Below are 13,385 nucleotides of genomic sequence, written 5' to 3'. Positions count from 1 at the left end.
TGGGCTAGGCCCTGTTAAGAAAAGCAGAATCTAATTTATTGAGTTCTGCCAGACCTTGTGCTAAGAAACATTTTACATAATCTCTTTCATTTAATCCTCATTACAGCCCAGTCTTCCTTGGCTATTTGGGCCTGGATCTTCCAGCTGATACAAATTAAACCCTTACAGAAAACTGGAAACAGGTTAAATTTTTCATCATTCTTGGGCTAGGTAGCAGGAGTACACCTGCAGTGTCACGTTTGATCCATTTTAACTAAAGATGCCCCATGTGTGAAGAACCACAGCTATCAGTGGTAACTTGTGTCTGGGAGGTTAGGCCAGGGGCATAAGTCAAGTATTTGCATCCTAGTCCATCAAGGTGAGCTATTGTACGGTGGAGAGGTACGGCCAGCAGGAGAGAACTTGAATGGGCATCATGGGAATGTGCTGTCCTGTGTCAGGACTCTTGTCTGTGGCCCTGAGTATGAAAGGGTGAGAACACCCTGATCTGCATAATTTTTAGAAATTTTATTGTCGTAGAAGAAAGGAAAGTCAAACTAACATTTGAAGTGCTTTCTAAGATTAGGTTAAAAAAAAAACAAAACAGGGCAGCCCAGTGGCTCAACGGTTTAGTGTCTTGCCTTCAGCTCAGGGCATGATCCTGGAGGCCCAGGATCGAGTCCCACATCGGGCTCCCTGCATGGAGCCTGTTTCTCCCTCTGCCTGTGTGTGTCTCTGCCTCTCTCTCCTCCTCTCATGAATAAAATCTTAAAAAAAAAAAATCATAAGGAAATCAGGATGACGCAGAGGAGTGGGGTAGGACTGAATTTAAAATAATGTGATCCGGGATCCCTGGGTGGCGCAGCGGTTTGGCGCCTGCCTTTGGCTCAGGGCGCGATCCTGGAGACCCGGGATCGAATCCCACGTCGGGCTCCCGGTGCATGGAGCCTGCTTCTCCCTCTGCCTGTGTCTCTGCCTCTCTCTCTCTCTCTGTGACTATCATAAATAAATTTAAAAAAAAATTTAAAAAAAATAAAATAAAATAAAATAATGTGATCCAGAGAATGCTTTCCTAGAAAGATGAAATTTGAGGAAAAATCAAGGAAGTGGTGGATGCCGAGGATTCTGAAACCCAAGATCTAGCCCCATTTCGCACACACTTTACCATGCACGGCACTCACAATCCCTACTCAGTGCTCGGGCGCCCTCTGGCGCCCCTTCGTCCCTGCGCAGCCGCAGCAGCTTCCGGCGGGACCGCGAGACCGGAAGTGCCGCGTCCTCCCCTCCCCCTCTCCTTCCGGCTCACTTCCGCCTACCCCGCCCGGGCCGCCGGACAGGAAGCGCCGAGCTCTATCCCCAGCCTCGTCTGGCTAGAAACCCGGTCGCCGCCAAGATGCCGGTAAGGAGGCCAATTCGCAGTGTGGGAGATGGTGAGAACTGGGAGAGCAGCGAGAAATCATGCGTGAGCTGAGAGAAGTGGGCGGAGGAGGGCAGAGAAGAAGCGGGGCCTGAGAAGGGGAGAAGCTAGGAAGAGGGGCCTGTGGCTGTAGGATGGGGTTGCCCGGGGGTGTCGGCGAGGGGGACGGGGCCGGAGCACCTGGGGCCAAAGACCCTGAGCGTGGAGAGGAGGCTGGCTCGGCCCCTCTCGCCCTCTTCGCTGCAGTGCTGCCCCTTCTCTCCTTCTTTCTGTATCCCCCGACTCCAGCAGAATCCCCAAAGATTCACTGGAGCCGAGAAGACAAGGGCTGTGCTTTTTATTTTCCATTTTTCAAGTCTAGGATCCGGCTGCTTTTTCTTCCCCCCACAGGCCCACTTCCTCCTTGGCCCCAGGGGGCGGGTTCCTCCCGCTGCTTGTCACTGCCATACCCCACTTCCCGGACTCCTCTGTCTCCCCAGCAGTGGCGGCCACCCCTAGCTGCTGGGTGTAGGGCCGCCAGAGCAGACGCAGGGTCCGCTCCTGGTTTCCAAATGCTTCTGTTTTCGTGTGCATCAGAGTAGGAGCAAGATGATAGTAGTGTCTGGTTGTCCTTCATTTCTGACAGCCAGTCTGGTGGAGTGAATTCACCACCATCATGGTCTCCATTTTGCAGATGAGGTAAAGGAGGTTCAATAACGTGATAAACTCACTCAAAAAACATTACTGAGTACCTGCTGCATGCCAAGTACTGTTACAGCAGTGAATAAAGCCAACAAATCCCTAGGCTCAAAGAGTGTACATTCTAATGGGGAGACAGCACAAACGTGTATATGTAAATTGAAAAAGATAGTTTTACAGATTTTTTTTTGAGAGAGAGTGCCAGCAGGGAGAGGGGGTTAAGTGGCAGCAGAGGGAGAGGGACTAGTAGTCTGCAACTTAGTGTGGAGCCAGAAGCTCTATCCCACCAACTTAGGATCATGACCTGAGCCTGTCGCTTAACCGACTGAGCCACCTGGCTGTCCCTAAGATAGTTTTAGGTAGTGACAAATGCAATGAAGGAAATAGATGGGTAACAAACAAGACAGCTAGTGAAGGAGAGGGTGGAGGCTGCTTTAGGTAAAGGATTACTGATGACAAAGAGGAGCAAGCTATAGTTAGAGATACTTAATGAGTCTTGTTGGTACCATTCAATTCCTGACGTGTGCCAGACTGGCCCTGAACTATACACTGCATGTAAGTTACTCCATGTTATCCTCACAATAACCCTGTGAAGTCCATGCTTATTGTTCCCGTATTGCAGAGGAGGAAATTGAGGCTCAGAGAAGTATGATAACTTACCCAAGGTTGCAATATTTCAAGCTATGACTTTAATTTTATTTTATTTAATAAAGTTATTTATTTTATTTATTTGAGAAGAGAGAGAGTAAGCCCTGAGCAGGGGTGAGGAGCAGAGGGAGAGAGAGAAGCAGGCTCCCAACTAAGCAGAGACCCCAACATGGGCCTTGGTCCCAGGACCCTGAGATTGTGATCTGAGCTGAAGGCAGATGCTTAACCAACTGAGTCACCCAGGTGCTCCTTAAGGCTAGGACTTTAAAGTCCTGTGCTCATTCCTGGATTTCCCTGCGATAACTTATTTAATATCTGCCTCTTCCATTAGCCTGAAAGTTCTTCAGGGGCAGAGATACTGGTCTTGCATACCATTTTTTCATGATGCTTTGCACATTGAAGGTGCTTGATAATCGTTTGGTAAATGAATGAATATATGAATGGGGCTTTTCTGTTACTAAAAGCCAGACATCGGGGATCCCTGGGTGGCTCAGCAGTTTGGCACCTGCCTTCTGCCTGGTGCCTGGGACGTGATCCTGGAGTCTGGGATCGAGTCCTGCATTGGGCTCCCTGCATGGAGCCTGCTTCTCCCTCTGCCTGTGTGTCTCTGCCTCTCTCTCTCTCCCTCTCTCTCTCTCTCTCTCTCTCTCATGAATAAATAAACTCTTTAAAAAATAAAAAATAAATAAATAAATGGGATTTTCCCTGCTCCTTTAACTCACTGAGGGCAGTAGATAACTCTTCTTTTTATGAATTTGGAAACAGGTGAAGAGAAGTGATGTCTTGGTCAAACACATAGCCAGGAAGTGGCAGAACTGAAAAGCCAGTGTTTGGGTTCTGGTTTAACAAGAGCTGGTGGGGTGATGTACCCCTGATTTATATAGTGTCTGCCTATTTCCATAGCATAAATACTCCCACCAGTTACCAATGTGATATCACCGAATATGGGATTGGAAGATGCACAGTAGCACACCATTATATAGCATTTCTGCCACAAAGATACAAAAGTTATATATAACCTTAAGATCATAGACAGTAGTAAAATAATTTTTAAAAATATGAAGTAATGAATTTTCAGCATTTATCACATTTGTTTTCAATATAATGCACTTAAATGCAAATTTACATAATTTAATTTTTAATAATGGCTTTTTTTTTAAGGATTTTCTTTATTTATTCATGAAAGACACAGAGAGAGAGAGAGAGGCAGAGACACAGGCAGAGGGAGAAGCAGGCTCCATGCAGGGAGCCCGATGTGGGACTCAATCCCTGGACCAGGGATCACACTCTGAGCCGAAGGCAGACACTCAACTGCTGAGCCATCCAGGCATCCCATTAACGGCTGTTTTTAATAACCAGCTTGCCTCAATATTTTTCAAAATTCCTCAAAACATAGATGCTTCTGGCTGGCTCAGTGGGAAGAGCATGCAACTCTTTTTTTTAAAAAAATATAAAGATTTATTCATTTATTCATGAGAGAGAGGCAGAGACACAGGCAGAGGGAGAAGCAGGCTCCCCACAGGGAGCCAGATGCAGGACTTGATCCCGGAACTCCGGGATCCCTACCCAAGCCAAAGGCAGATGCCCAACCTCTGAGCCACCCAAGCATCCCAAGAGCATGCAATTTTTGATCTCCAGGTTGTGAGTTCGAGCCCCATGTGGGGTGCAGATTATTTAAATAATTTTTTTAATTGCTCAAAATTGGGAATCCCTGGGTGGCCCAGCGGTTTAGCACCTGCCTTCAGCCCAGGGCGTGATCCTGGAGTCCCAGGATCGAGTCCCACATCAGGCTCCCTGCATGGAGCCTGCTTCTCCCTCTGCCTGTGTCTCTGCCTCTCTCTCTTTCTCTCTCTGTCTTTCATGAATAAATAATTAAAATATTTTAAAAATAATTGCTCAAAATTTAACATTCAGTTTTCTTGAGCCAGTAAAAGCCAGCTCTAGCGTATTGCTGCTACCAACCTTTGATCCTCCTCCTGGTTAGTCTTGGGTGGGTTCTTCTTTTTCCCTTTAGAGAAATGTTTCTTGTGTGCCCTGCTGATGTTTGCTCTCTTTCTGTCTCCATATTCTTACCTGGCTTGCCACTACAGGCTTACCACTCTTCTCTCATGGACCCTGACACCAAACTCATTGGAAACATGGCATTGTTGCCTATCAGAAGTCAATTCAAAGGACCCGCCCCTAGAGAGAGTAAGTCAAAACTTCTTTCTATTGTTCTCAGATTTTAGTAGAAAACATCTAGCAACTCTCTGACATTAACAAATCAGGCAAATTCTTAGCTCAGTCCTCTGTCTCAGACTGCTCTTGGATATTCTATTTGTTTGGTGGATATTGCATTCTAGACCTTTCAAGATCAGGAGTATACATTGCATCTAGTAAGAAAGTGTATTAATGCTGCTGAGTTCTTCTGAATATTTTGTTGAGAGGGATGAGGAAATATTACTTATTTTTGACATTATTCTGTCATCACTGTCAGTACTTACAAAGTGATCTAATGCTACTACTTCTGTAGGATACCATGTCCCCATCCTTTTTCTGTTGTAAGGCTGAGGAAAACAAAGAAGACATTTTAACTCCTTCCCCTGTCTATATCTACTTCCTTTATTCATTCTTCAGGATCTTCATTTTCAGCAGTACCTGGATCTTAAGTTGTAAGTGTCTTATGTAAAATTACACATTGTTTCTCTTGCTTTTCTGAATTTTATATCTTTTCTTTTTTTAGTACTTCCCCTTTTTTTTGAAACATTTCCTTACTGTTCAGAAAGCCTCCTTCTTTTTAGACTCTTTGGATACATTCTGAGATGTTCTACCAACAGTGTAATTTATATTATAGCAGACATGGCTTCCCTGCATCCAAAAAGCATCTGCACTGAGTTCCATTCAAGGTTTTTAAGGTTTTCATTGCAATTTGCACTGACCCCATCTTCATTCCTCTGCCAGACTATTTGACGTGACCTCTCCTTAAGTTTATTTTCAACACCAGTTGAAAGCTCAGTAAACTAAATAAACTTGGTGAGTTACCACAGTTTTTACTTGATTCTGAGATGAAGAAAAAGGAACAGATGGGAAAAAAAAAAAGATTTAAAAGAAGAAAAATAATGTAAAAGAATTACAGTGCAAAGAAAGAATAAAAAAATCCATGTTGGCCCAGATTCCTTGAGAAGAACTCTTTTCAGATCTTTACAAAATACCATGTAGCATATCAGAAGATGCAGTTGACTAGAGATGGAGTGTATCTAATTACCACCTTCGCAACAACTCGTGGGCCCTTGAGGGAGAGCAGGACCCCAAGAAACCAGATGGACATGGTTTCTGTAGACAGAGAATGACCTGTTATTCTTTCCCAGTGGACAGGATTGGAACTGAACTGGAATTATGAAAGAGTACAGGCCTATGCTGTGAGCAAAATAACTGTTAGCATTAATCAAATTCATTTCTTTACATTCATCAGACACCTTTTGAGCACCTTTCTGTGCCAAACACCCTTCTAGGTTCTGAATCTTGTAGCCCACCCCCGCCCCGTTCCTCACCCCCCACCCCCACATTGTTACATTTAGAAGAACTAGCTGGTTTTATAAACAATATGGAATCTTCTGAGGAAGTTTCCTTTTTGCACATAAGAAAATTGCAAGAACAGGAGTCTAGAGTTAGAATTCTGTTGCGTTCTTTAGCAGGGGAATGAGTAGGGTTAAAGACAGCTGAATCACAGAGTACTAAACCTCCAGGATTACTTTGCATTTCTTCTGTGTGAGAGGGAGAGCAGTCATTGGACAATATAAATAACTCTGGAAAAAAAAAAAAAAAAAGACCACCAAAAAACTGTCTCTGCATTGCTGCAACCGGCTGCTGGATATCAAGACCCTGGGATTTTGACCTTTTTAAAATAAGAAAAGGAAAACAAAAACCTGCCAAAGAAATTGTATAATGAGATCTGTCTTTGTCACAACAGCATTTCTGGCTTTTCTCAGTCTCTCGCCACCTAGAACAGCATGTACAAGTATATTTTAAGCACGGTTTTCATAAAAAGAAAGATGTATGTGTAAGCCCAGTGTGTTCCTAAATGATAGTTGAGGGTTTTTTTCCGCCTGAAACCATAGAATATAAATTCAAATAGAATTAGATTGAATACTTTTTATTTAAACAGCATCTTATCAAGGTTTAGTCTATGCCTAAGTTCATTTTTATAAATGAACATTGAGACATCTCTCAATGTCTGGAATGATGTTCACCAAATGATAATAGTAGTTATTTCTAGGTAGTGAGATTTAGAGTGACAATAAAATGTTTTTTGGTACTGGTTAATTTGTTCCTAATGAGAATATTTTTTTATAAAAACAATAAAGCTATCAGAATAAACCATATCCTTATTTTTCTAGATATTGTTTCTAAAGACATTATATTTCAGTGGCCTCATTTTATGGAACTCAACTCCTTTGACCATGGAGCTGGGAAGTTTACTCTCTAGCTTTTTTAAGTGTTATTGTTATATTTTAGCTCATGTTCTCTGCCTCCACCCCCCTCTTCGGTCCTGTTTAGCAAAAGATACAGATATTGTGGATGAAGCCATTTATTACTTCAAGGCCAATGTCTTCTTCAAAAACTATGAGATTAAGGTAAAGTACAGAGCTTTTAATATTTAATTTAGTTTTCTGGTGTGGATAATAAGCTACCTGGTAGTCAGGGTTGTTCTGAAGAATAAATAAAATTGAATGAGATTGTATGACTTTAAAAAATGAGAATAGTGGGGCACCTGAGTGGCTCAGTTGGTAAAGTATCTGCCATCGACTCAGGTCATGATCCTGGGTTCCTGGGATCAAGTCCCACATCTGGTTCTGGGCTGAGCAGAGAGTCTTTTTCCCTCTCGTTCTGCCCCTTTCCCTCCCCTCCCTACTTATACTCTGTGCTCTCTCTCTCTCAAATAAAAAATAAATAAAATTTAAAAAAATTTAAAACCAGAATAGTGCCTAATATTAGACTCAGTATTAGTTTCTCGTTTTTCCTCCAAAGTCTATACCATGGGTCAACAAACTACAGCCTGAGAGCCAAATCTGGCCCACTGCCTCTTTTTGTTGTTATTGTTGTTAAGAGAGTATGATCAGGGGGAGCTGCATGTAGAGCATTTATGAATAAAGTTTTATTGGAACACAGCCACATTCATTTTTTATCATAGTGTCTATGACTGGTTTCATGCCACAGCAGCTGGATTGAATAGTTGTGACAAAGACTGGCCCACAAAACCTAAAATATTTAATATTTGGTCTCTTATAGAGGAAGTTTGCCAACCCAAGATCTAGACATTTTTATTTGTTCAACATTAATAAAGCACCTACCATGTGCCAGTTCAAAATGAAAAAACCCTACATGCTATGTTATTTCTATATATACTTCTGTGTTCTGGCCATGAGATGAAGAAATAAAGAAACTTCAATGATCCTGATCGTTCCTCAACTATCCTTTCTTCCTTTCTGCTCTTAGTTCGTGTGAGGAATGAGGTCAAAAAGAGGGTAGAAGGAAGGTGGCAAAAAAGGAGAGGAGAGAAAGAACTTTATTGAGTTTATTGAGTTCCTCATGTGAGCAAGTTACAGGAATGTCAACTTTTCTTGATACTATTCTAGAATATGGAATTTCCTTTCCTGGCCAGACTTTGACCTTTTGGAATCAAACAGGATGTGAAATCTTTGTTTGCAGGCTCGTGGTCTACAGACTGTAGTCTAAACATCCTACAATACTCACAGTGTTTGCTGTATTTGATGCATGGTCTAAGTATGATGTTTGTCAAGGCATAAATAAATGTAATTCTGCCCCATTTCATTCTCTCCTGAGTATCATATGCTCTATTTTTAAATAGGGGCAGGTGTAGGTTGATTTTTTTTTTTAACTGTAAACCTGTGTAAAATTTCACCTGAGCAAAAGTCTCACTTTTGCTTAACATCCAATCTTCACATTTTCCTTTTGTTTTTTTGTGTTCTTTTTTAAAGATTTTATTTATTTATTCATGATAGTCACAGAGAGAGAGAGAGAGAGAGGCAGAGACACAGGCAGAGGGAGAAGCGGGCTCCATGCAGGGAGCCCGATGTGGGATTCGATTCCTGGTCTCTAGGATCGCGCCCTGGGCCAAAGGCAGGCGCCAAACCGCTGCGCCACCCAGGGATCCCCACATTTTCCTTTTGATTAGATCAAGAGGTGGGCTCTTGGAGCTCTTCAAGAACAAGACACCCGTGAAATATCTGCTTCTTCCTTTCAAGTCAGGAATGCTTTTGTTGGGCAACCAGAGTGGCTCAGCAGTTTAGCACCGCCTTCAGCCCAAGGTATGATCCTGGAGACCCAGGATCAAGTCCTATATCAGGCTCCCTGTATGGAGCCTGCTTCTCCTTCTGCCTGTGTCTCTGCCTCTCTCTCTCTCTCTCTCTCTCTCTCTCTCTGCATCTCATGAATAAATAAATAAAATCTTAAAAAAAAGGAGGGGGATGTTTTTGTTCTCGGCAGAGATCCTGAAGTGAAAGGGTTTTAAAAATTAGCCAACCATATGGTGCACCTCAGGTTTTCCAGGCAGCTCTGTTAAACTCTCCTTCCTACATGGAGGGAGGGGCTGCTGGCACAGCTCCCTAGACCCAAAGGCAGGGCAGCCAAGGTGAATGGGAGCAGTCCCACAGCTCAGGATGGCAGGAGGTGATATTCCCTGCCCCAGAGCAGACAGAAAGGTGGGTTGGGAAGACTGAGTTTGGAAAACGGGAACTATTGATACTATAGGAACTATACTTGCATGGTTTTCAGTTGATGCTCAAAATACAAAGCTTGAATTCATTTATTGCATGTGATAGTTATGTTTTGATCGGGACTATTTTTAACTTTTGTTTCTCCTTCCTCTCCCCACCCTACCCCCCCACCCCTGCAGAATGAAGCCGATAGAACCTTGATATATATAACACTCTACATTTCTGAGTGTCTAAAGAAACTCCAAAAGGTAATTAAATTTGGAAAAAAAAAAAAAAAAAGGTAATTAAATTTGGATGACGGTCTATCAGAAAAACACAGTACTGATACATATTCACCCTCCTAGCTATCTGGACTCATTGAGATTTTAAGGACAAGTAGACGAGCCTTCCTCCCACTTAGAGCATGGACCTAAGAGGAAAATCTGAATGTGAATTCTAAACTTGTAGTTTAGTTGAGGAATGAGAAGATAAGGGGCTGATGTTTTAAGGCTTTCCATATATTTTCCCAAGAGAGAAATCTTTCTTAACCTCAGATTAAGAATCTCTGAGCCAAGGATATAATTCAAGCGTTCATGAACTTGAGTGGGAAAGAGATTATGTCTTTCTTTTCACTGATTTATGACTGAGATTTAGCATTTAATTATTAAAGTAGGCAACAACCCACAATAGTATTAGCCATACCTGTCCTGTGACTTTTTCTCCAGTAATTGTCACAGCATTTTCTTGTTACATTTAGAGTTGAAGATATCTTGAAATTTTATTTTCACTCAGTACTACTTCAAATTTTAGTTATTGGGCCCATTGCCTGGATCTTGTCATTTAGTGCATTAATAAAGAAGTACATGTATGAATGTGTCATAAATTTGGCTTTTTAATACTGTAATTATTGTGTTTGACTATAATTGATTTCTATTGTAGTTTTGTGTACTTTATTTTATTCGTTTAACATTCTGAGAAAAGTCCTCAAACGTCTCTGGATCGCAGAAGGGCACCCAAAAACATAAGTAATCCCAGACATAGCTACTTAGACTAAAAAAATTACAGATTGGATGTTATTATCCTTTTCGCTGTAAAATACATGTGTATGTATAATTTTTTTTTAGTGTAATTCCAAAAGCCAAGGTGAAAAAGAAATGTATACACTGGGAATCACTAATTTCCCCATTCCTGGAGAGCCTGGTTTTCCACTTAATGCAATTTATGCCAAACCTGCAAACAAACAGGAAGATGGTAAGAACGGTTTCTACCTCCCTCTCTATGACATAAGATTTCCTCCATTTGACTTTTTATCCCCTCCTCTCCTTGTCTTGGTTGGTATACAGGTGGAGAGTGGAACCATTAGCATGGATATTATCTTACCAGTCACTCTCACAGAAGATTCTTGGGAACAAGTATAACATGCAGAGAATCTTTTGAACCAAGATAGTTATAGAACCATTTGGACTGCCATTTTATTTCTTAATCTTGTTTGAATATGTAGAAATGTGGGCAGCCTGGGTGGCTCAGCGGTTTAGCGCCGCCTTCAGCCCAGCGCCTGATCCTGGAGACCTGGGATCGAGTTCCACGTTGGGCTCCCTGCGAGGGGCTTGTTTCTCCCTCTGCCTGCGTCTCTGCGCCTCTCTCTCTCTCTCTCTCTCTCTCTCTCATGAGTAAATAAATAAAATCTTTAAAAAAAAGAATATGTAGAAATGTATTGCCAACGTCATTGTGCAGACTAGCACATTAGTGGGGCATTCTCAGGACTTTTTTTATTGTTCTGCCTGCTTATTTTAGAGGTGATGAGGGCCTACTTACAGCAGCTGAGACAAGAGACTGGACTGAGACTTTGTGAGAAAGTTTTTGACCCTCAGAATGATAAGCCAAGCAAGGTAAGATCCTCCTCTTTACCTATTTAGTTGATAAATAACCTTTTGTCATGTAGCTACTGTTAAACAAACTTAGGTTTCCCATGGCAAGAAGACTTTTAGTTTCTGCATTGCAGTGTTGCTTAACTTTGAGTATTTGCCTAGTACATGGTAGGGATTCAGTGAGTTATACTGCATAATGAATTGCATATAGTAAATATTTTGGTTGTATGTTCTTATGTCAGGGCACTGTTGTAAACCCATAGGGCAGATTTTTGTGTGAGATACCTTGAATGTATCACATTTTTTTGTTTTTGGGGGGTTTTTTTGGTCATCTTAATTTTGACTGACTTGTGAGTCAGAAAAACATTTTTTACATGTGTTTTCAAGAAGGCAGATGACAGGCCAAGATTAATTTTGTTATTATGTAAATTCATATTCTGACCTTACCTTGAACTTGCATTGTGACTTGACCACCACTGTTCATTCTGTTTATTCCCTCTTGTTAGTGGTGGACTTGCTTTGTGAAGAGACAGTTCATGAACAAGAGTCTTTCAGGACCTGGACAGTGAAAGGAGCCTAGGCAGACACTTTCCACAGCCGTGGGCAGCGTTTTACAGCAAGATGTACACAGTTCTTTGCCTTTATTTGATAAAGTTTTATACAGAAGAAAAAAGAGACCGTGTCTTCACTTGAAAAGCTCTTTATCAAGAATTTGGGTGGGGGAAGGAAGAATGGGTTGTTGAAGGGTGATTTGAAATTTTCTGCAGTATTAAGCTGGTGCTTAATAAGTAATAATAAAGAAATTTCTAACATTCCATGTCAAAAAACCTTATTACTTATTTTTGACATTCACTTAAAAATATTTTGAGGGAATCCCTGGGTGGCTCAGTGGTTTAGCGCCTGCTTTCGGCCCAGGGCATGATCCTGAAGTCCCAGGATTGAGTCCCGCATCGGGCTCCCTGCATGAAGCCTGCTTATCCCTCTGCCTGTGTCTCTCTGCCCCTCTCTCTCTCCCTCTCATGAATAAATAAATAAAATCTTTTAAAAAAATAAAAAATAAAGTGTACATTTCAGGGTCATCTGGGTGGCTCAGTTGGTTAAGTATCCTGACTCTTGATCTCCACTCAGGTTTTGATCTCAGGGTTATGGGTTCAAGCCATTGGACTCCATGCTGGGTGTGGAGCCTACTTAAGTAAATAATAAAGTGTACAATTCTTTTTTTTTTTAAGATTTTTTTAAATTAATTTATTCATGAGAGACGAGAAAGGCAGAGACACAGGCTGAGGGAGAAGCAGGCTCCCTGCAAGGACCCCGATGTAGGACCCGATGCCGGATTCCAGGATCACACCCTGAGCCAAAGGCAGACACCCAACCGCTGAGCCACCCAGGCATCCCTAAAGTGTACAATTCAATAGCAGTTCCCCCCATTTTTTCCTCTTTGCCACCGCCCTGCCCCCTCCTGCCTTCCCTCTCAGCCCCCAGCAACCACTGATCTACTTTCTGCCTCTCTATGGATTTACCTATTCTGGACATTTCACATAATGGGATCATATAAACATATGACTTTTGTTTTTTAAGATTTTATTTATTCATGACAGACACAGAAAGAGAGAGGTAGAGACACAGGCATGGGGAGAAGCAGGCTCCATGCAAGGAGCCCAATGTGGGACTCCATCTCTGGACCAGAGATCATGCCCTGAGGCCAAGGCAGACACTCAACCACTGAGCCACCCAGACGTCCCAACATGTGGCCTTTTGCGTCTGGTTTCTTTCACTGAAGATCATGTTTTCAAGGTTCATCCATGTTACTGCATTAATAGTTCTCCATTTCTTTCCTTTTTCTGTTATTGTGGTAAAACACACATAACACCACCATTTTAACCACTTTTAAGTAGGTATGTAGTTCACTGGTATTAATTACATTCAAAATGCTGTGCAACCATCACCACTATGCATTTCCAAAACTTTCTCAGTACCCCAAACAAAAACACTAACCATTAAACCACTGCTGACTGTAACCCTCAGCTCCTGGTAATCTCTAATCTACTTTCAATCTCTGAATTTGCCTATTACAGCACCTCATATAAGTGGAATCAAACA

The 13,385-nt window shown here is 42.1% G+C and overlaps 1 protein-coding gene across 3 annotated transcripts; it reads left to right on the top strand.

Moving 5' to 3' along the window:
* The first annotated feature begins 1,223 nt into the window (after window positions 1–1,223).
* ARPC3 (actin related protein 2/3 complex subunit 3) lies at window positions 1,224–12,097 on the top strand. 3 transcript variants are annotated; one of them, XM_077875585.1, is made up of 7 exons: window positions 1,224–1,378; window positions 4,813–4,912; window positions 7,259–7,335; window positions 9,618–9,686; window positions 10,542–10,668; window positions 11,212–11,306; window positions 11,792–12,097. In XM_077875585.1, exons 1-7 carry the CDS (start codon window positions 1,373–1,375, stop codon window positions 11,852–11,854), a joined length of 537 nt encoding a protein of 178 aa, XP_077731711.1. In that variant the 5' UTR covers window positions 1,224–1,372; the 3' UTR covers window positions 11,855–12,097. The 3 variants fall into 3 exon arrangements, with proteins under 3 accessions (XP_077731711.1, XP_077731710.1, XP_077731712.1); XM_077875584.1 differs by having other exon boundaries at window positions 1,275–1,409; window positions 7,217–7,335; XM_077875586.1 differs by having other exon boundaries at window positions 1,277–1,409.
* Window positions 12,098–13,385: the final 1,288 nt, after the last annotated feature.

This window comes from Canis aureus, chromosome 27 (genome assembly GCF_053574225.1).
Source record: "Canis aureus isolate CA01 chromosome 27, VMU_Caureus_v.1.0, whole genome shotgun sequence".
In the NCBI taxonomy this organism is placed as follows: Eukaryota; Metazoa; Chordata; class Mammalia; order Carnivora; family Canidae; genus Canis; species Canis aureus.
This window is presented reverse-complemented; position numbering and strand designations above follow the sequence as displayed.